Source organism: Brachionichthys hirsutus, chromosome 4 (genome assembly GCF_040956055.1).
Source record: "Brachionichthys hirsutus isolate HB-005 chromosome 4, CSIRO-AGI_Bhir_v1, whole genome shotgun sequence".
Lineage (NCBI taxonomy): Eukaryota > Metazoa > Chordata > Actinopteri > Lophiiformes > Brachionichthyidae > Brachionichthys > Brachionichthys hirsutus.
In genome coordinates this window covers 14770712-14789368 of record NC_090900.1, presented here as the reverse complement: position 1 = coordinate 14789368, position 18657 = coordinate 14770712, and the positions used below count along the sequence as shown (strand labels likewise).

Below are 18657 nucleotides of genomic sequence, written 5' to 3'. Positions count from 1 at the left end.
CTCGTACCGTCAAACATGGAACCGGACACCGACGTGCTGCTCGTCACCGCCAATGTCGGCTCTCTCTTTGACAACGTGAGTACGGTAGCGAGTGCACGGTCAACGGGCTGCGGCGCCCCGGTTAGCATGCGGCTAGCTAACGAGCTAACCTCGTCGCCCCCCCCGCGAGCCTAAATTTGATTCGTTGTTCTCGCGTGACCTCGCGACCGTGCTAAAGGTCAGACAGGAGGCGTAAGCCAGACCAGGCCGTCCTGGTGCAGAGGGGCCCCCCCCCCACCCCCCATTATGAAAAACAAGCCTGAGTCCGCGTTTAGACAAATAATCAGAGTTTAAAACGTATTTCTATTTAGTTTTATTTCGTAATTATTCTAAATATCTCGGGTTCTTGTGAATTATTGACCTTATTGAAGTTCTGCTCGACTCTCCTTTTCCTCTGTTGTGACGGCCGCTCCCAAGATCCGTTTGGATTCTTCGCGAGTTCACGTCGTTTTTATTCCTTCTGTGACGGAAAGGCGTTCGGCGTGTTCGTCTAAAGTGGAGTAATCACAAGATGAATTCCAGCCGGCCAATGACTCAGAGCCAGTCAGCCATTATGGAACCTTTGAACTTTCTTTCCGGCTCGGTTTAAACGGTTCCGTCTGGAGTTGAACTATTCTGCTCGCATTCAGCCGGTTTTTTTTTTGTTCTCCTTTCTGCCGCGCTGACCGAAGGCGTTGCTCGGAGGACGGCGCTGACGCTCATGGAAATTTGGCTCGGGACCATGTTTCCGGTTGCAGTGGAAACATGTTAGATCCCATTGTGGGGGGGGGGGGGGGGGGGGGGGGGGGTGAAACAGATGAGTATCTTCCCTGGGGAACTCCGGTTTCTCTCCTGATTTAAGCCCCCCCCCCCCCCCCCTGCATTTCTATAAACAAACCGTAGCCGCTCAGCCAGACTTTGGGATAACACCAAGACTTTAAGCACATCACAGGATAAATCCGATCTCTCCGCGGCCCAGCGAGACGTTTATTTCTTCTGCTCCTCCAGTAGCATTTAATCCCGTCTCTCATTCGTTTGAAGTTGTTCAGCAGACATTCCCTTTGATCATTAAAAACGGGGTCTGAATGTTACTCTGTTTTCCGTGCCGCTCCCATAAAAGGCCGGACGCTCTTTGTCGTCCCCGTGGAGCTGGTTTGTTATTCCGAGCCTCGATCCCGATCGACGTGCCCCGTCCTGTTTCTGGAGCGGAGAGTAAATCAATCAACTTTATCTCCGGGGGCGTGCAACAGGACGTTTTTTTTACACCTCTTATCCATCTTGATTAAAAAACGTAATTCAAGCGCAAACAGACGGATAATCCCACTTGATGCGTCTGTTTTACGTTTTCTTACCGAGGGAGAGGAACTGCTGAGTGATCGTTGCTGAACAAACACTTAAAGTCAGTCTGAACTCTGAAGGCCCCCGGCGTTAGGGAGTCCTCGACGTGACGCTCTGACTTCACACGGGAACAAACCTTCAAGTGGCTTTGTGCGAAATTCAACGTTCAAAGTACGGTTCAGTCCGAGGGACGGGTGCCACAAAGGGAGCCGGAACCGAGCCGCGATCCGCTTTGGCGGTCCGGTGGATTTTCAATCCATCAATGGAACTCAAACCATTCAAGTTTCTCGATGTTGACTCGGGAAAATGCCTCCAGGGCGATGACGTGGAGTCTGTTCCGAGTGTTTGTCATGTTTATTTCCTGGGCAGAACTGTGTTCACACTGCGCGCGAGCACCGAAGGGCTTTGTGAGGATTTTTGTTTGTTTCCACGGTTACAAGTCAAACAAGTGAGCTTTGTCTCAGACGAGGTTGTTCTGAGGCACAGCTCAGAAACGGTTCACTATTTATTTATTCTTATTAAACGTTATAGATACGTCTCCTGCATGATTGAGAGGTCGATTTTAAGCTTTTAATGAAATTTGGTCATATTTTGAAAATAAAAATTTAAACACTGAAAGTAACTTCTGCTTTCCTTCAAGGAACTGGACCTTATTTAGTCTTGTTTAAATAGTTTTAATGAGTATTAGTCATATGAGCATTTCTCCCCGGGACAATCCAGGAGGTGAGAGGTCAAATGTTAGCAGAAGGAATATCAAATATTGATTTTGACACTCCTTGGGTGTTTGCTGAATGTGTAGAATGTAGATATTTGTTTTTGTAAATTAGCGTCAACACCTTGGAATGGTGCGCCGCCCCCTGGTGGCCAAACGGTGAATGAACGCAGCTGCAGTTTCTTAAAAACACTTCTCTCTCTGTGTGCGTGTGCGTGTGTGTGTGTGTGTGTGTGTGTGTGTGTGTGTGTGTGTGCGCGTGTGTCCTCTGCAGGTGGGTTGAAATTCAAAATGAATGGTTACAAGAATTGTATAAGGTAAGTCCCCCCCCCGGTATTGATGCTCACTCCTCATTGCGCAGTAAGGTACAACCTATCAAGGCCTCTTTGTGTGTGTGTCCCCCCCCCAGACTATTCACTGCTACAAGCCGCAGTTCATCGCCCTCTGCACTTCCAGGAGGTGGGGGGAAGGACTACATGTTCAACATGGGCCACGCTGAAGACTTCTTTCGGTGGGATTATTGTCCAACATTTATTTTATCTCTATTTTATTATTCCTTCACCATGAAAATAAACCTTTAGATACTGGATTTAAACTAATATCATGACTAGTTTAGAAGATATTCACTGAAATCCAGTAACGGTGGATTCCTCCGGATCGATGGATCCAGAGCTTTAGAAGATCCGTTTGTTCTCTCCTGATTCCGCAGCGTCTCGGTGAAGCCCAGCAGAAACAGAACCTCCTTCGGGGGGGGGGGGGGGGGTCACAAAACTAAATGGTTTTGTTTCCAGGAGCATCGAGTCCAGTGAAGAGATGAAAGACTTTGACCGGGTCAGCGTCTACATGGACAACCGGTTCCAAGCAGAAGACAGCTTCACGGTGAGCAATAAGAGCAGCGTGGTGGTAGTTCAGGGTCTGTCCACTGGGTGGCGCCCTCCCCCCACGTCCAGAAACGCTCCCGAAGCCGTCAAACGGTGGCGTTTCTTTTTCACACCCTTTGAGGACGTCTCCTCAAAGACGCGTTTGTTTTCCTTCGCGTCGCCGCCTCCGCCTCTTATCTCCATCTATCGTTGACCCCAGAGTCCGACCCCCCCCCCTTTATTGTTCCAACTTCTTTCTGGTGACCCTCAGAACTCCGCCCGTCCTCCACGCTTAGAGGGAGAGCGACGCCCCCCCCCCCCCACCTGTCTTAAACTATTAACCCCCACTCCTCCCATGTGATTCCCTCACAGTGGGCACCTGACAGTGGGGGGGGGGGCAGCGGCTGCGTCGTGCGACGAAGGTGTGTGGAGGCGGAGGCGGAGCTTCCAGGTGCGAGTCAATACTCTTAACTCCAGATTAAAAGTATTGATCCCAGTCATTTGTACACAATAAATAACGTGTGTGTGTGCATGGGGGGGGGGGGCTAAGTTTACGCTCTCCTCCTGGCGTTCTCACCCTCCACTGTTCGCCCCAGAGAGGGTTGCCCCCCCCCCCCTCTCTCCTCCTAATGCCTCATTCTCATTTCGTCTGTGCCACCTGCATTGATTTTCAATTTGTTTCCTCTGGGCCGCGGATCATCAGTTATACGACCAGGAGAGAGGTTGTTTTTGGGGGGTTGGGGTGGGGGGGGGGTTCTCGTCTCAGATGGGCCACAGGAGCAGGGGGGGGGGCAGACTTCCATGCATTCCCAGTACAAATGGTGTTTTGATAAAAAATCACTCCTAAGTCAATATTTTTTTTATTAAACCGTGCACAAACCTGATTGATGAAGATCGGTGTTTGAGTATGTGGAGGTGTGTGTGTGTGTGTGTGTGTGTGTGTGTGTGTGTGTGTGTGTGTGTGTGTGTGTGTGTGTGTGTGTGTGTGTGTGTGTGTGTGTGTGTGTGTGTGTGTGTGTGGGTGTGTGTGGGTGTGTGTGGGTGTGTGTGCGCGCTCAACTTGGCCAAATGTGGATTTTGGAGCTAATTATCCGAGGAAGGATCAGTCTGCCTTGGAACTCTGAAACTTTCTTCTGGGAAACATTCCCTGACATAATTTCCTCTCTTGCAGAACGCGCCCCCCCCCCCCCCCCCCCCATTTTATTAAATGAGGCGACTTTGGCGTTGAAGATCAATGATCTCTTCAGGGACAGATCTTTCATGCTCCGACCTGAAGTTGGTTTGCGTCCAGGGGGGGGGGGCCGTCACGCCCCAAGCCGGCTGATTTTTCTTTGCCCCCCCCCCAGTCTTGCGCCGGCGTCAGGCGGACGGCAGCCCCCTCTGCTTAATACCTTTTAAATTGTTTTAATTTTCTGTCTGTATTGATCTCCCGGGCTGTGATTGATCAGATCAGTGGAGCAGGCAGTTAGTACATTAGAAATGGTCAGGGATGATCAGCTGGACCGGACCGGAGGGGGGGCGCAGGGGGGGGCGTCTCTATTCCTTAATGTTTCACGTGTGTTTGGGTCGTTCAGTGCAGGCAGATGGAGAAGAGAACGCTCCGTCACCGGGTTCTGGTTCTGGTTCTGGTTCTGGGGCCTCGTTCAGTCTCCTTTTAGGTTCAGGTTTTTAGTTTAGTTCTGAAATTCAAATTAAAACTTCAATTCCGGTATGAATTCTTCAGTTCCGTCTAAAAGCCGTGACCTCCTGCTCTTTTTTGTTTTTATTTTGATTCCGTTCGTTTTATTTCATTTATTTCTAACGTTTTTATACCCGTGAGACGATCCCGATCGGTTTCCAGAACCCCTTCGGCTCACTTTCCCTTGTGTATTTGTACCCACTCGTGTTGTTGTTGCCTTTCATCTCTGTCTGCAGGCGTTGGGCAGCATGTACTTCATCCACAAGACGCTGAAGGACGTCTGCCAGTACGACTTCAACGGTAAAAACGTGGAGACGGGTTCGCCGAGCGCCGCCCCTTTAAACGTGGTGAACTTCCCCGGCGCCCGCCCGGCTCTGATCTGGGATCAGCCCCCAGGCCCCGTTTGGATATCCGTGTATAACACCGTCACCCGAGCCGCTCTCTTCCTGCTGCGCAGTCCGGTCACGTTAGGAGTGAAAAAGCTCCCAAGGAGAGCTCATGGAAGAGCCATAAACTTCCTGCAGCTGCCAGTCGCCACGACGACCGAAGCGATTGCTGTTCGCCAAACGGTCTAATGGCTTGCTTATAGATCCGCTCATCACGCATGCCGCTCTGATGAGGTTAACACCAGTTTATTGATCGCTGTTTGCATGTTTTCTCACTCTTTTACATTGGGCCACCCTCCTCCTCTTCCTCTTCCTCCTCCTCCTCTTCCTCTTCCTCTTCCTCACAGTTAAGGATTTCAAGGCGGTATCGGGGCAGAACAAACACGTGGGCTCTCTGGACGAGGTCACCACGGTGGAGAAGGAGAAATTCCCAAAGCGTTTCTGGCCTGATGTGAGTATGTGTGTGTGTGTGTGTGTGTGTGTGCGTGTGTGTGTGTGTGTGCGTGTGCGTGCCTACATTTGCTTGCGGGACGGGGCACACGAGGGCCTGAGGGAGACGTCGGGACAAACGAGTCTTCTGGGGCTGCAGGGCGGCCCGTCTCGCTGCTCTGACAGGCCGATGAGACGAATGATGCGCAGGAATCGATGGCGATCAGTTGGGCTGCTTGGAGACTTGTCTCGCCGCCGTTTAGTGACGCACGCTCATTTGTCTCCGCTGCAGTTCAAGTGGTCCAGGAAGGGCTTCATGAGGACCCGCTGGCTGATCCACGACCAGTACGTACCACGCACCCCCCCCCCCCCCCCGCGCCTCGCTGTCCTGGTGGCTCGCCGTTAGAACCAATGACCTTTGTGACGGGGCGAGTGTGAAGCTAGCTGCGCTAGAGTCAGGTGTGCAGCTAGCTGCGCTGGCGTCATGCGTGCAGCTAGCTGTGCTGGCGTCATGCGTGCAGCTAGCTGTGCTAGTGTCAGGTGTGAAGCTAGCTGTGCTAGTGTCAGGTGTGCAGCTAGCTGTGCTAGTGTCAGGCGTGCAGCTAGCTGCGCTCGCGTCAGGTGTGCAGCTAACTGCGCTAGTGTCAGGCGTGCAGCTAGCTCTGCTAGTGTCAGGCGTGAAGCTAGCTGCGCTGGCGTCATGCGTGCAGCTAGCTGTGCTAGTGTCAGGTGTGAAGCTAGCTGCGCTGGCGTCAGGCGTTCAGCTAGCTGCGCTCGAGTCAAAAAGAGAACCTCCCTTCTGGAGGTAATTAGAATACAATCCACAGAACATAAGTCCCGTCTGTTTTCTGGGACGGGTCGTGGTTATTTGCTCGGCTCCATGGTTACCGCGTCACGAGTCGCCGCTCAGGTTTGCATTAGTCACCTCCAGTGACGGCGGAAGAAAAGGCCTGTAAGCCGGACGCGGCGAGCCGGACGCTCTCCGCTGTGGACTCAGTATTAACGTGCGTGTACTCACCGATAAGGAGCCGCGCCCACGCCCGCCCGGCCGCCGGGCCTCGCCGTTATCAGCCCGTTTCCCGTTCCTCGTCTCCACCTGCCACACAGCAACACCCGTCTGCCCGTCCCTCGCAGGAGTCTGGACCTGGTCAACGTCCACCTGTTCCACGATGCCTCCAACCTCATCGCCTGCAACTCCAGCCCCTCCGTGTACTCGGCCAATCGCAAGAAAGCTCTGAGACACATCATCGACAGGTGAGACTTCCGGCTCGGGGGGGGGGGGGCGAACACGAAGGTTTCGGTAAATCAAAACCGGCGTAGCGATGATTTAAGAAGATGGGATTGACGGGATTTGCGTCCTGCGCCGTCTCCCTCCAGGATATCGGACCACCGCTACACTCCTCTGCCCTTCTTCCTGTTTGGAGATTTTAATTTCCGCCTGGATACGCTCAGCCTGGTTCAGGTGAGTCCCCCCCCCACCCCGGCGTAACGAGGAAGCCTGTCCTGGCGTTTATGCGGGCCCGTCTTCGTGTTCCCGCTGGCAGCACCTGTCCACCTCGACGGACGTGCAGAAGGTGATGAAGGACAGCAGCGACGAAGTGGCGAGGATCATCTGCGAAGAAAAAGACAACGACCACAAGGTGCCGGCTCCCGGCTCGCGCCGGCGTTTCGGCTTTCGGCGCCTCTTTTCGTTGACCCCGCCTCCGCTTCGCCCGCAGGTGTTGCTCCACATCGAGGAGAAGCTGTTCGCCTACCTGCACCAGGCCGTGTTCAGGGAGGACAACGGCCAAGCGGTGCGTCAAAAAACGTCCTAAACGATTAGCTCCTGAACGCATCGCGTCCAATTTGTCCTGAGATTTCCCGCGGCCTCTAACGAACTCTGCCCCCCCCCCCCCCCCACAGCTGCTGAAATACGACAAAGAAGCCGCGGCCTTCCAGGAAGTTGTCAGAGAAGAAGACATCAGGTTTCCACCCAGGTAGGAGCCGAGCCGTTTCTTCTTCTGGTGGCTTTAAACTGCAGCGCCACGCTGTAACCCCGCCCCCCCCCCCCCCGTCTGCCGCAGCTACCCCTACAGCGAGGACAACACCAAACCCACCCAGTACATGAACACGCGCTGTCCCGCCTGGTGCGATCGGATCCTCATGTCTCTGTCCGCACGGGAATGCGTGCACACGGTCAGTGGAGCCGAATCGCGCGTCCGAAGTTCGCTTTAAATAACGCTGTTATTTAGCCGCCGTAGCTAGCGAGGCAGTCAATTAGCATTTAAAGCTGATCGGAACCCGTTATGTGATTGGATTACGGATGGTTGGATGTAGGTGAGAATTAGCCTTAGGCTAGCTAGCATCACATGCTAACACTTGTTCCGTAGTTCCAGACATAAAACTCAGCCGGTTTCCTTCTTTTCAGGGAGACGACGGGGAGAAGAACGTCGTTTACGACACCGTGGGTTCTAACGTCTGTATGGGAGACCACAAGGTACCCGATGGGAACCACTGAAGGTTTCAGACGGACCGCCTTTCCTTTGGACTGACCCCCCCCCCCCCCCGTTTTCTCTTTTCTTTCCTCGCAGCCGGTGTTCTTGTTCTTCGCCCTGAAGTCCAACGGTCGCTGACTCCCGTCCTCCTGAACGGTAAGAGGACGACTGCGGGGTGAGGGATGAGGTGGGGGGTGAGGGGGGGGGGGGGTGAGAGCGTGATGGCAGTAATCTAGCTCCACTCCCAGGAGAGCCGTAACTCGGACCGGCCCGCCGGAGACGGGATATGAACTAAGATGAAGTGGCTGCGGGACAAGAGTCGTCCTTTGTGCCGCGCCGAGTCCGAACTCGTCCCCTGATCGATGTTTCTGGAATCCTCTGCACACATCGATTACATCCGGACCGTCGGCTGCAGAGACGCACGCATCCCCCCCCCCCAGAGTTTATTGGCATTTTTACGGCCGTGATTTCGTTTTGCTGCCGTTTAAATGAATGTTTCTCGGGATGGACTATGCTTTAATCCGACGGGATTTAAACCGGCGCACCTTTTTTCCGGATTGATTCCCGGATGTCGGCTCGTTTTGTTTAACCGTAACGGATTACGTCATGATCACATGGGCGGGGTTTCCCCTTACGTTTAAATGAAGATGAGCTTTGATTGGCTTCAAACTCGATGTTTGACGTGTGTGTCTCTGTCTGTGTGTCTGTCTGTGTGTCTGTCTGTGCGTGTCTGTGTGTCTGTGTGTCTCCTGCAGGTACACAATCTGCTATTCTCCGCTGTAAAAAAAAATCGAAAAGGAAAACCCGTCTTCCAAGGATTCCTGCCAGGACTTTCGTCTGCTTCGGAGCTTAAACGCTCCGACCTGAGAGCCGGAGGTCGCACGTCTTTTTGTATTTTTTATCGCCGACTGTGGACCGAGTCTTTTATACGTACCCCCCTCTTAAACGTTCTGATTTTAGATCATGTTTTTTAAACCCTTTAGAGCGTCTGAACCGGGCCGTTCTGGTTTCTGCCCGGTTCAGACCTGTCGTCTCTCCTTTTATTTTATTTTTTTACAGTAAACGTCTGTCAGACACGCTAACAAACACGCTAACCAGAATCACCTCTCTGTCACGGCGACCCACGTTTTTCCTGCTCTCTCATTGGTCAACCAGCACAGGCAGATTGTTTTTTACATTCTTTAAAACTCATCCGGAGAGCAACGAACGATGTCTCCACCGGATTGGCTCCGGATGGGGAACGGATCGGCATTTAAATCCACCCAATCAGAATCATAATGAGCATTATCTTTATTATCAGCCTGAATGATGAACATCAAACAGCTACGATCCCTTTGATGCTGGCGCATCCGACCCGTCCTGCTGACTGCTTTCAGCTTTTTAGGTTTGCTGTGATCGGAAGGACAGCGGACGGATGCCGCCTCCGATCCGACGTCCTCCGTGGATGAGGCGGTTCTTACTGGATTTCTTTTCTGTTTGGTTATAAAATTAGCCCAAAAAAAACTCGTCTCGTTCTATTCAAACGGTGCAGACTCTGTTAAACGGAACACAGCGATCCATTCCTCTTTAGGATTGTAGCGTCCTCTTTTCTCCGACTGTAAATGAAAACAAAGTGCTTTTTGTTCCCTACCTGTTCTACCCGGAACCTCCTCGCTCAGAGAAGGAACGTTTCATCCGATGCCGCCGGCCTCTGGCACCAGTCCTTCCAGTTGTTTAACGGTTTCACTGGGACGCCACAAAGGTCTGCACGAGGACAGAAAACGCAGACGTGCAGCCGCAGGAAGCCAGGATTACTTCGCTTTGACTCCTCGTCGTCGTGGATTTTTACAGTTTTTTTTTTTATCGTGACTAAAGAACTTAAAATATGAGTGTGTTTTCTGTTTTCTTCTGTTCAACCGTTTGCTGGTTGCCGTTCAGTCTCGGGCGAGTGTGTGTGTGTGTGTGTGTGTGTGTGTGTGTGTGTGTGTGTTTTTTTTCTTCTCATGTCTCAGATGTTCACGCTAGAATTCTTCCCGTACATAAATCCACAGCTGATCCGGGTTTTGACTGTCAGCCGTGTTTGTGGGTCCGAAGGTTCCGGCCGCTTGTCGCGGTTCACCCAGTAGGACCAGTCAGAGTAGCTCCAGTCAAACACTACAACCTTGTAATATTTCTGTTTTGTACATAAAATGTACCCTCATCAATGAGTTGTGTTATTGATTGATTGGTTTCCAGTTTGATTTGCGTTGTTTCACGCAGACAAACATTGGGAATAAAACCATGTGGGGGAAATATGAACAAAGTGATATAAACTAACAAAATTCAAATCTAAATGAAGTTTAAATGAATGTCAACCAACCTAAAGCAGAGAAGTTGTTTTTTTCATTTTAATTTGCAGACATTAAATTCATCCACTTCCGTCCTTTATTGTTTAAGAGGGTTTTTTTTTTATTAGTATGGCTTCATGTAAGCAGTGTAATATTTCACCTTCTAATCCCCCCCCCTTTTAAAAGAGGCATAAATTACGTCTTTTACTTCCGTCTTCATCTCAGGGATTCACCAGATGGATATAGATCCTTATTTCATTGAGAATTAATTTCTCGAATCTTTTGGGACAACAAGAAAATAAATCAAAGAAGAAATTCAATTATTATAATTTAGGTCAAACGTTGAGAGGAATCAAAAGCAGGACGTTCGTCTGCAGTCGGAACTTTCTTATAGAAGTGGACATTAACTGGACAGATGTCCTCTGAGGGACTGAGTGAGCTGTTCTGGGGTATTGATTTCATGATGAAGTGTCCTGCTGGGGGTCTTTCTCTTCAATTAAGACCCGCCTCACGGCTAAATCACCCCGGATTACACCTTTGACCCGCAACGCGCCTCCTGCCCGGCGGCTTCACCGAACCACAGCCGAATGACGCGGGTTCGGGAGCAGAGCTGGCAACGAATCCAGAAAGATTAGATAAATCTAGAACTTTAAGAGTTCATCCGGATTCATATAAATACAAGAAACTAATAAAATAAATAAATAAACGGATTTATTTTGTTTTCGGTGACAAAATAATCACGAACACGTGAATAAATTCGGATTAGTTATTTTTTTTATTGGTAATCTTTAATAACATGCAGGTTTATGCGTCTACAAAAACCACGCGCGTGACCTCACCTTCTTCCAGTGTCACGTGTAACAGGTAATAAATCATTTATTACAGGCACATATAAAAGTAAACGTGATTTAAGATGTTTTCATTGACTAATCTGCTGCTCTATTGATGGAAACAACTAAAACATGCGTAAAACCGTGCGTGGACGCTGAGAAGCGCGCGACCTGTGCGCCTCCACGTCATTGGTGGGAACCGGAAGGTATTTTATACAGACACAGAATTAGGTTTCGGGGTATATTTACATGTGAGGGTTAACCACGTGCATGTTGTGCGTGCGTGCGCGCGTGGAGCGTGGAGCGGTCAAACGTGCGGCCCCAGGCGCAGCACGGAGAAGGACCGGCGGTGCTTGCGCAGCAGCAGCCGGATCTTGTCGTCGTCGGAGTCGGGGTCCAGAGGTTTGTTGTACTCCTCGTCCTCCACCTCGTTCTCGGAGGCCTCCCCGCACGGCCCCGCGTGGCCCGCGTGGCCCGCGTGGCCGGCCTGCGTGGAGCTCGGCTCCGACGCGCTTTTCTTCCTCCACTTGGTGCGTCGGTTCTGAAACCACACCTGAACAGGGACGGGTCGGGAAAGAGCGAGAAATTAAATGTATGACAGACGTCATTACAGGCGTGACGTCACACAGACAGCCTGGGCTCCACTTGTTCGTCATGGAGAAGATAGAAGATACTTCTGTGTAGGTGTGTGTGTGTGTGTCGGTGGATATTTGTGTGTGTGTGTGTGTGTGTGTGTGTGTGTGTGTGCGACTGGATATTTCTCTGTTATTGTTGCTTCTCTTTTGATCTTTTCCTTGATGGAACAGAATCAGAATCTTTTCTCTTCTCCTGCTGAACACGTAAATAAATCAGAAAAATAAACCTGATTTATCCTTTAAATAGAGATAAAGTTGAACTTTTGTTTCTTCACGTGTTCAGAGAGACACAGCGAATCCAAATGGCGGTTTGACTCCCCGCCGCCGTCGCCGTTACCTTGACTTGGGATTCCGTCATGCCCAGCGAGTACGCCAGCCTCGCCCGCTCCGGTCCGGCCAGGTACTTCGTCTGCTCGAAGGTTTTCTCCAGAGCGAATATCTGATGTCCGCTGAACGTCGGTCTCGTGTGCTTCTTCCTGCCTGACAGCTCCACCAGAGGACCTATGGGGGGGGGCACAAAGGCATCTTTGGATCTCCACTAAATATTTAAAGATTTTCTTCATGACGTTTAAAAACACAAAAGTGACTTTTAACTTTTTTTAAATGCTGCACATTATGCATATTTCACAGAGTCCCAGCGACGACATCCGATCTGGGCCGCTGTGCCGGTTCCGCCCGGTCCGGTCCGGCCTGCGGCATCGGGGACTCACTGTTGGTGCATTGCTGTCTCGCCCCCCTCCAGTCGCAGCTGCTCTCCGCCCAGCGACCCTTCATGGGACACTCGCCGCCGGGCTTGGAGAACCCGCCCAGGTTGGAGTTGTAGTCTCGGTTATAGTACACGGACGCGCCGGTGACGGAGGGGCCGAAGCCCGCCATCGGGGAGTACCCGGACAGCAGGGCGGTGGCGCCCGCCGGGCCCATTCCCACCATGGATCGGCTCAGGATGTCGCTGATGCCGTGGGGGGTCTGCAGCTGGCTGTTGAGGCCCGGGTTGAGCTTGTAGAAGGAGTTGGGCACGGAGTACGGGCAAACCGGCGCCTTGAGCTCGGAGGGGAACTGGTTGAGCAGGAAAGAGCCCTGGATGTTTGGATCCATAGGGAGTTCTGTAAAGTCAGCCTCCAGGTCTCAGCAGCGCATCCGGTAAGATCCGGGCGGGAAAAGAACTCCGATTGGCCGTCCGAGGAGTTCTCTCTCCCGTCTGGATCTGGGATCAAACAATTGGGAGCTCCAGGAACAATCTCAGCAAAGTCCCTGCGGTGCGACGGAACCAGGACCCACCGGAGCAGCAGATAAGCGTCTTCACCGCCGCTCAACCTCAGTGCGGTTCCGTGATAATCCCATACCTGGCGCCCCGGGCCGGACTCCTGGACACAAGCCTCAGCGTTCCCTTTGGAACATGTGGCTGCTGTTAGCTCGCCTCTCAGATATCATAAATAAGCAGGATCTGGAAATGGAGCGCCACCTTGATAAAGATAGGCCACATTAGAATGCAGCCGGGGGATTGGCCCGGCTCTCAGAGCCGGAACGCCTCCTATTGGCTCCTCGCTGATGGCCAAGCCTTTTATTGGAAAGCAGCAGATTGATTGCGTTTTGAACAGGTGGAGTGGGAACAAGTTGATTTTTTCTTTTCTTGATGGCCTTCCATGTGCAGCGGCGTGGAAGCAGAGCCGAGCCCGAATGCAGAGGAGAGGGTTTGTTCCGATTCCTGCTTTAATCCTGGAGGAACGTACTTTTATAAATCTGTTTATGTCTGGTAGCGAGTTGGAAATCTTCTGTTGACAATGAATTATTTAGAAATGAATCCTCAAACAGCAATTTGTGGTTTGCCAGATGTGCTCGGGACATAATTGCCCGCCACGTTTCCATGGAAACCACAAAAGCTTTCAATTAACATAAGATTCTTGGTATCAAAATGCACAACTGTGCAATACGGTTGATTTTTGTGTCAAGTTTGTTGAGGCTAGAATGTCTGGAGAGTTGACTCGCCGCAATAAACGTGTTTCCATGGAAACAGAAAAAGAAACAATCATTATTCAAGATTTTACTCAATATTTCCATTAATTTTAATATACTTTAGTAAAAAAAAAAATCAAGAATTTGTTTTCCCGATCCTATCAGGCAACAGGTAAAGATAGAAGTTGAGGTTTTATTTAATTAAACTCCCTTTCTTTTATTCTGTATTGTTCATTCTTCCATGATGCCTTATAATTAACCTTCTAAACAAACTTAGTCATATAAATGCAAATAAAGAGTCATTTAACGTTATGTTCCTTGAATACCAGCTGCTGCTGCTGTCCTCTAGAGGGCGATGTTGTCCCGACACGGACAAAGAAAACGCTGTCAAACATCCGCCGGTGTTTTTCCACGCAGGTAAGAGATCACGTTTCACTGAATTCCTGATTTAATTCTATCTGCTCTGATTAAAAGGCAGAATTCGGGTCTTGAATTTCAGGCATTGGATTCAAGTCAACTGTGAAGAATAAATTTATAGTGAATGTGGGATTATCAACATCTAAAGAGGGTTCCAATTTGGAACCATCTTTAGAATCACTGCTGCATCTGCAAATTATGCAAAATACACTTTGTCGTGGTTTTCAATAAAAACACTCTGCCCCTGTTCCGTAAAAAAGATGGCAAAAATGTATATGTTTTAAAACAGTCTTGTTTCTTTTTCTTGCTCCATATACAGGAAAACATTTCCTGTGAAGAGCTGGTCAGATTTTAACCCAACCATGGACCAGAAATCCGACATAGCAACCGCTCAGTAACAGTGACATCTAGTGGACACGCGAAGACATAGCAACCTCTCACGAGCACGACTGGAAGAACTGATAGTTTCAGTCTCATCTCAGCAATAAAAGCCCGGAAAAGACTGGGAAGAATCTAAATGATGATTACATCATCGTTACACAATCACAAGTACAACTAATTATATATATATATATATAAGAATGCAGACACTCTCACCCAAACGAATCCCTGCAGATTAAAACAAAGAATAAATATAAATGATAGGAAGGGTTTAATGTTTAAGAGTTTATTTAAAGCATTCAGGTTAATTTAAAAAATGCTACTAAAAGAGGATAAGAGATCACTCGTACTCGAAGTGTTTTACTCCAGTGTTTTTAAAGAAAACCTTTAAAAAAAAACGTACATCTTTATTCTCTATCATCCAATACGGAGTACAAACACACACAATTATATTTACACCCTATCGCGGGCCCCTGTAGACAATATTTACTCACAGAAACAGACACGCTATTTGTCTTGACAGGTTTTTATTTAGAAATATAATTATTTTTCCACCGTGGCAGGCTTCAGACACTCTTCTCTTCTGTGTTTTTCCACCCAGGAAAAAGATCACATTACACACTTGCGTTCCTGATTTAATTCTAATCGCTCTGATTAAAAGGCAGAATCCGTGTCTTGAACTCCAGGCGTTGGATTCATGTCAACTGTGAGAAACAAATGTGGTGGATGTGGAATTATCATCCCGAGAGGGAAGAGGGTCTAATTTGCTGTCGACACAAGGTTTGAAGGTTCGAAATGAAACGGCAGCATCAAACGTCTCGGGTCACGTGATTAGACCAACCAGAAAGTGGAATTCAGCAAAACCTGTTTTTTTTTTTTGTGTGTGTGTACAAGAAGACGTGTTTGATGGATGACTTTCCCTCATCATGTGATGCTCATCTACACAGATGCAGGACCGACTTGTTCAACTGCAATCTTTTCATCTCCGAAGTTTGGCTCCTCCTTCCCGGACTCCAGCGTGCTTCGTGACAGAGGGAACGTCTTGTCTCATGACGGCGAGATACGGGCAGCCTGACGCGACGAGATGAAGGCGCTTCGCCGTAGGAAATCTGGTCAGACGTTTATCCTGTGTCTTCACAGATAAGAGGATCAATGTTTTGTAACTTCCTGTTAGATCTAAGAGTCATTGTCAGGAATTGTCTTTTTTTTTCCATCCACATAAAAATAGATATGTATGATTTTGTAGAAACGAATGTTCTACTTTGCATTCCTGAAGAAGCCGACAATGACTTTCTCTTCAACTGTGATTCTGATACTTTACAGATGCGGCGACACACGTTTGTGACAGACACTGCCTTGAACCCATTACCTTCCACCCACTGGTCAAGGGAGGCAACGTCACCCTGAGCCATTCACGCCGACTAGCGACGAGGTTGTCGAACACAAATTGTGACGGTCTGGTGTTCAGCAGCCGTCCGGTGGAAAAAAACGAGACGCTCTGTCTGAAGATGGCGAATAAGTCGAACTTCTGGGATAAAGGTGTGTACGTTGGCTTCACCAATGTGCCACCTTCATCCAGATCTTTGCCTCTGCCCACCGCGGTCTGCCCATTCCTCATCAGGTCACCTGGGCACTGGGTTTACCCCCTTCCTGAAGGCTTTCTTCACCCAGATTCAGAGGTACACCTCTCTTTTAATGGTAGAGGCGTCATATGTATAAAACAAACGGAAGGAAATGTAACAAAAGAAATGCCTGGACTTGGAAAAGTTGATCTCTGCAAGCCATTATGGGCCATCATCGACATCTTCCAAAGGACAACCGCAGTTTACCTCATCGGTTCGTATTACCGATCACATGACTATGGTGTGAAATACAGCCATGCCTGTTCATTTGTGTCTGCTGCATTTCACACACGCTAGAAATGGAAGTCATTGTTGGCATTCCTGTTGTGGGTAAATGAAGCAGCTTGATTGATCCACCCTTTGCTGCAGGCTCAAAGAAACAGGTGGGGCTTTACACCAAACGGTCCTGTCCTTCAGACCAAAGGGAGAAGATGACAAGAGTTGAGGTAGAGAAGTTCATGTCGACTCCTCGTGTAAAGGGAAGTCAAAGCACATCTGGTCTTGCACAAGAAGAGGAGACCAAGAGAACAGTTGAGGTAGAGAAGCTCCTGTTGACTCCTGATGCAGGAAGTCAACCCACATCAGATCTTGGAATGGGAATCCCAGAAGGTGAGGACGGTTCCTTTCTACCGAATGTGACGTTGGCTTTTAGCGCTTTTCTGGTTAGAAATGAGGAGGGTGTAAACAAGTGTTTGTTCAGGTGGTGTCAAGTGATTCTTGGAATTCAAAGAAACCTTATTTTTGTACAAGGAAACGTGTTTCATGAATGACTTTGCCTCATCATGGGATGTTCTTCTACCCAGATGGGCTAGAAATGGAAGTCATTGTTGGCATTTCTGTTGTGGGCAAATGAAGCAGCTTGATCGATCCTCTCTTTTCTGCAGGTTCAAACAATCAGGTGGGGCTTTCCACCAATCAGTCCGGTCTTGCACAGGAAAGGGAGACTAAGAGAACCGTTGATGTAAAGAAGCTCCTGTTGACTCTTCATGCAAAGGGAAGTCAACGCACATCCAGTCTTGGAATGGGAATCCCAGAAGGTGAGGACGGTTTCTTCCTACCAGATGTGACGTTGGCTTTTAGCACCTTTTTGGTTTAAAATGAGGAGGATGTAAACAAGAGTTTGTTCAAGTCATATCAAATGATTCTTAGAATTCAAAGAAACCTTATTTTTGTACAAGGAAGCGTGTTTGATCAATGACTTTGCCTCATCATGGGATGTTCTTCTACCCAGATGGGCTAGAAATGGAAGTCATTGTTGGTATTTCTGTTGTGGGTAAATGAAGCAGCTTGATTGATCCTCTCTTTTCTGCAGGTTCAAACAATCAGGTGGGGCTTTGCACCAATCAGTCCGGTCTTGCACAGGAAAGGGAGACTAAGAGAACCGTTGAGGTAGAGACGTTCCTATTGACTCCTGAAGCAGGAAGTCAATGCACATCAGATCTTGGAATGGGAATCCCAGAAGGTGAGGACGGTTCCTTCCATCCAAATGTGACGTTGGCTTTTAGCACCTTTCTGGTTAGAAATGAGGAGGGTGTAAACAAGAGTTTGTTCAGGTGGTGTCAAATGATTCTTGGAATTCAAAGAAACCTTATTTTTGTACAAGGAAACGTGTTTCATGAATGACTGCCTTATCATGCAATGTTCTTCTACAGGGATTGAACTAGAACTGGAAGTCATTGTTGGCATTTCTGTTGTGGGTAAATGAAGCAGCTTGATTGATCCTCTCTTTTCTGCAGGCTCAAACAATCAGGTGGGGCTTTCCACCAATCAGTCCGGTCTTGCACAGGAAAGGGAGACTAAGAGAACCGTTGACGTAAAGAAGCTCATGTCGACTCCTGATGCAGGAAGTCAAATCACATCCGGTCTTGGATTGGGAATCCCAGAAGGTGAGGACGGTTCCTTCCAACTGAATGTGACGTTGGCTTTTAGCACCTTTCTGGTTAGAAATGAGGAGGATGTAAACAAGAGTTTGTTCTGATGTCAGACGTCTCTGTTTTGATCCCAGGCGGCGTAACGGACTGTGCGAAATGCATGAAAAGACATGCCAAGGTCACTCTGCCTTGTGATCTGTGCATTTCCTGCTCCTACAAAGTCCTCCAGGAATTACAATCCTGCCCATTGTGTCGAACGAAGATCAGCGATGATGCTTTTCCAACTTTCTCTTCCTTACCGAAACTCTAATGTGAAATTATAACATAAAACCAACAAAACTGCACTTCAAATATTATTACTTTTTTTTTTCTATTATCTATATTTTTGCATTAATGATTGCATCACTTCACACACATATTTCCTGGAAAGATCTGTCATTTCCGAATTGCCGGTCTTCATTCTGTAGTTCTTAGCGTATGTGTCGACTGTCAGAAAAGCATCGGGAACGTGACGTCGAGGGTAGAAGTCATGAACATGATCAGCGTTTTATTGGATTTTATGGCTTCTCCAAACCGAAGGCGGCATTAAGACTCTGGCGACCCCTGCTGGAGGTCCGGGTAAAGTACATCCTGCCGACGGTTCCGATTGATTCCCATGCGGCTTCACGCGAGACAGTCACTCCAGGAGGAAGTCAGTTACTTCGGAATAATTAGTTAAAGGATACTGTTTTTCACTGACTTGCATTT

General features: G+C 49.0%; 3 protein-coding genes across 3 annotated transcripts; 2 read left to right on the top strand and 1 right to left on the bottom strand.

Annotated features, from left to right (window-relative positions):
• The first annotated feature begins 15 nt into the window (after positions 1 to 15).
• Positions 16 to 10274, top strand: inpp5l (inositol polyphosphate-5-phosphatase L). Its single transcript, XM_068761068.1, is given in 18 exon segments — positions 16 to 98; positions 2343 to 2385; positions 2478 to 2510; positions 2513 to 2525; positions 2528 to 2579; positions 2860 to 2947; positions 4843 to 4906; positions 5340 to 5443; positions 5714 to 5766; positions 6556 to 6675; positions 6799 to 6883; positions 6966 to 7061; positions 7140 to 7214; positions 7324 to 7397; positions 7485 to 7596; positions 7829 to 7897; positions 7992 to 8051; positions 8651 to 10274. Coding segments are annotated over 17 exon segments (1206 nt in total). The 3' UTR covers positions 8034 to 8051; positions 8651 to 10274.
• A 1064-nt stretch (positions 10275 to 11338) lies between these two features.
• On the bottom strand, positions 11339 to 12761 carry nkx6.3 (NK6 homeobox 3). Its single transcript, XM_068760933.1, has 3 exons — positions 12377 to 12761; positions 12004 to 12191; positions 11339 to 11584 (listed from the first exon to the last, which is right to left on the bottom strand). The coding sequence occupies exons 1-3, from the start codon at positions 12759 to 12761 to the stop codon at positions 11339 to 11341; spliced, it is 819 nt and encodes a 272-aa protein (XP_068617034.1).
• Positions 12762 to 15506: 2745 nt separating this feature from the next.
• LOC137893253 (uncharacterized) lies at positions 15507 to 18657 on the top strand. The gene is made up of 7 exons (XM_068738707.1): positions 15507 to 15529; positions 15741 to 16253; positions 16409 to 16648; positions 16924 to 17076; positions 17352 to 17501; positions 17776 to 17925; positions 18045 to 18657. The coding sequence occupies exons 2-7, from the start codon at positions 15926 to 15928 to the stop codon at positions 18218 to 18220; spliced, it is 1197 nt and encodes a 398-aa protein (XP_068594808.1). The 5' UTR covers positions 15507 to 15529; positions 15741 to 15925; the 3' UTR covers positions 18221 to 18657.

What these genes read in the sequence shown, in the direction of transcription:
- nkx6.3 (XM_068760933.1), bottom strand. Translation starts at nt 12,761, where the DNA reads ATGGATCCAAACATCCAGGGCTCTTTCCTGCTCAACCAGTTCCCCTCC. An exon ending in GAGACAGCAATGCACCAACA is followed by an intron (nt 12,192 to 12,376) that starts GTGAGTCCCCGA and finishes GGAGATCCAAAG; the next exon opens with ATGCCTTTGTGCCCCCCCCC. An exon ending in TGACGGAATCCCAAGTCAAG is followed by an intron (nt 11,585 to 12,003) that starts GTAACGGCGACG and finishes GTCCCTGTTCAG; the next exon opens with GTGTGGTTTCAGAACCGACG.
- LOC137893253 (XM_068738707.1), top strand. Translation starts at nt 15,926, where the DNA reads ATGGCGAATAAGTCGAACTTCTGGGATAAAGGTGTGTACGTTGGCTTC. An exon ending in TGGAATGGGAATCCCAGAAG is followed by an intron (nt 17,077 to 17,351) that starts GTGAGGACGGTT and finishes TCTTTTCTGCAG; the next exon opens with GTTCAAACAATCAGGTGGGG. An exon ending in TGGATTGGGAATCCCAGAAG is followed by an intron (nt 17,926 to 18,044) that starts GTGAGGACGGTT and finishes TTTTGATCCCAG; the next exon opens with GCGGCGTAACGGACTGTGCG.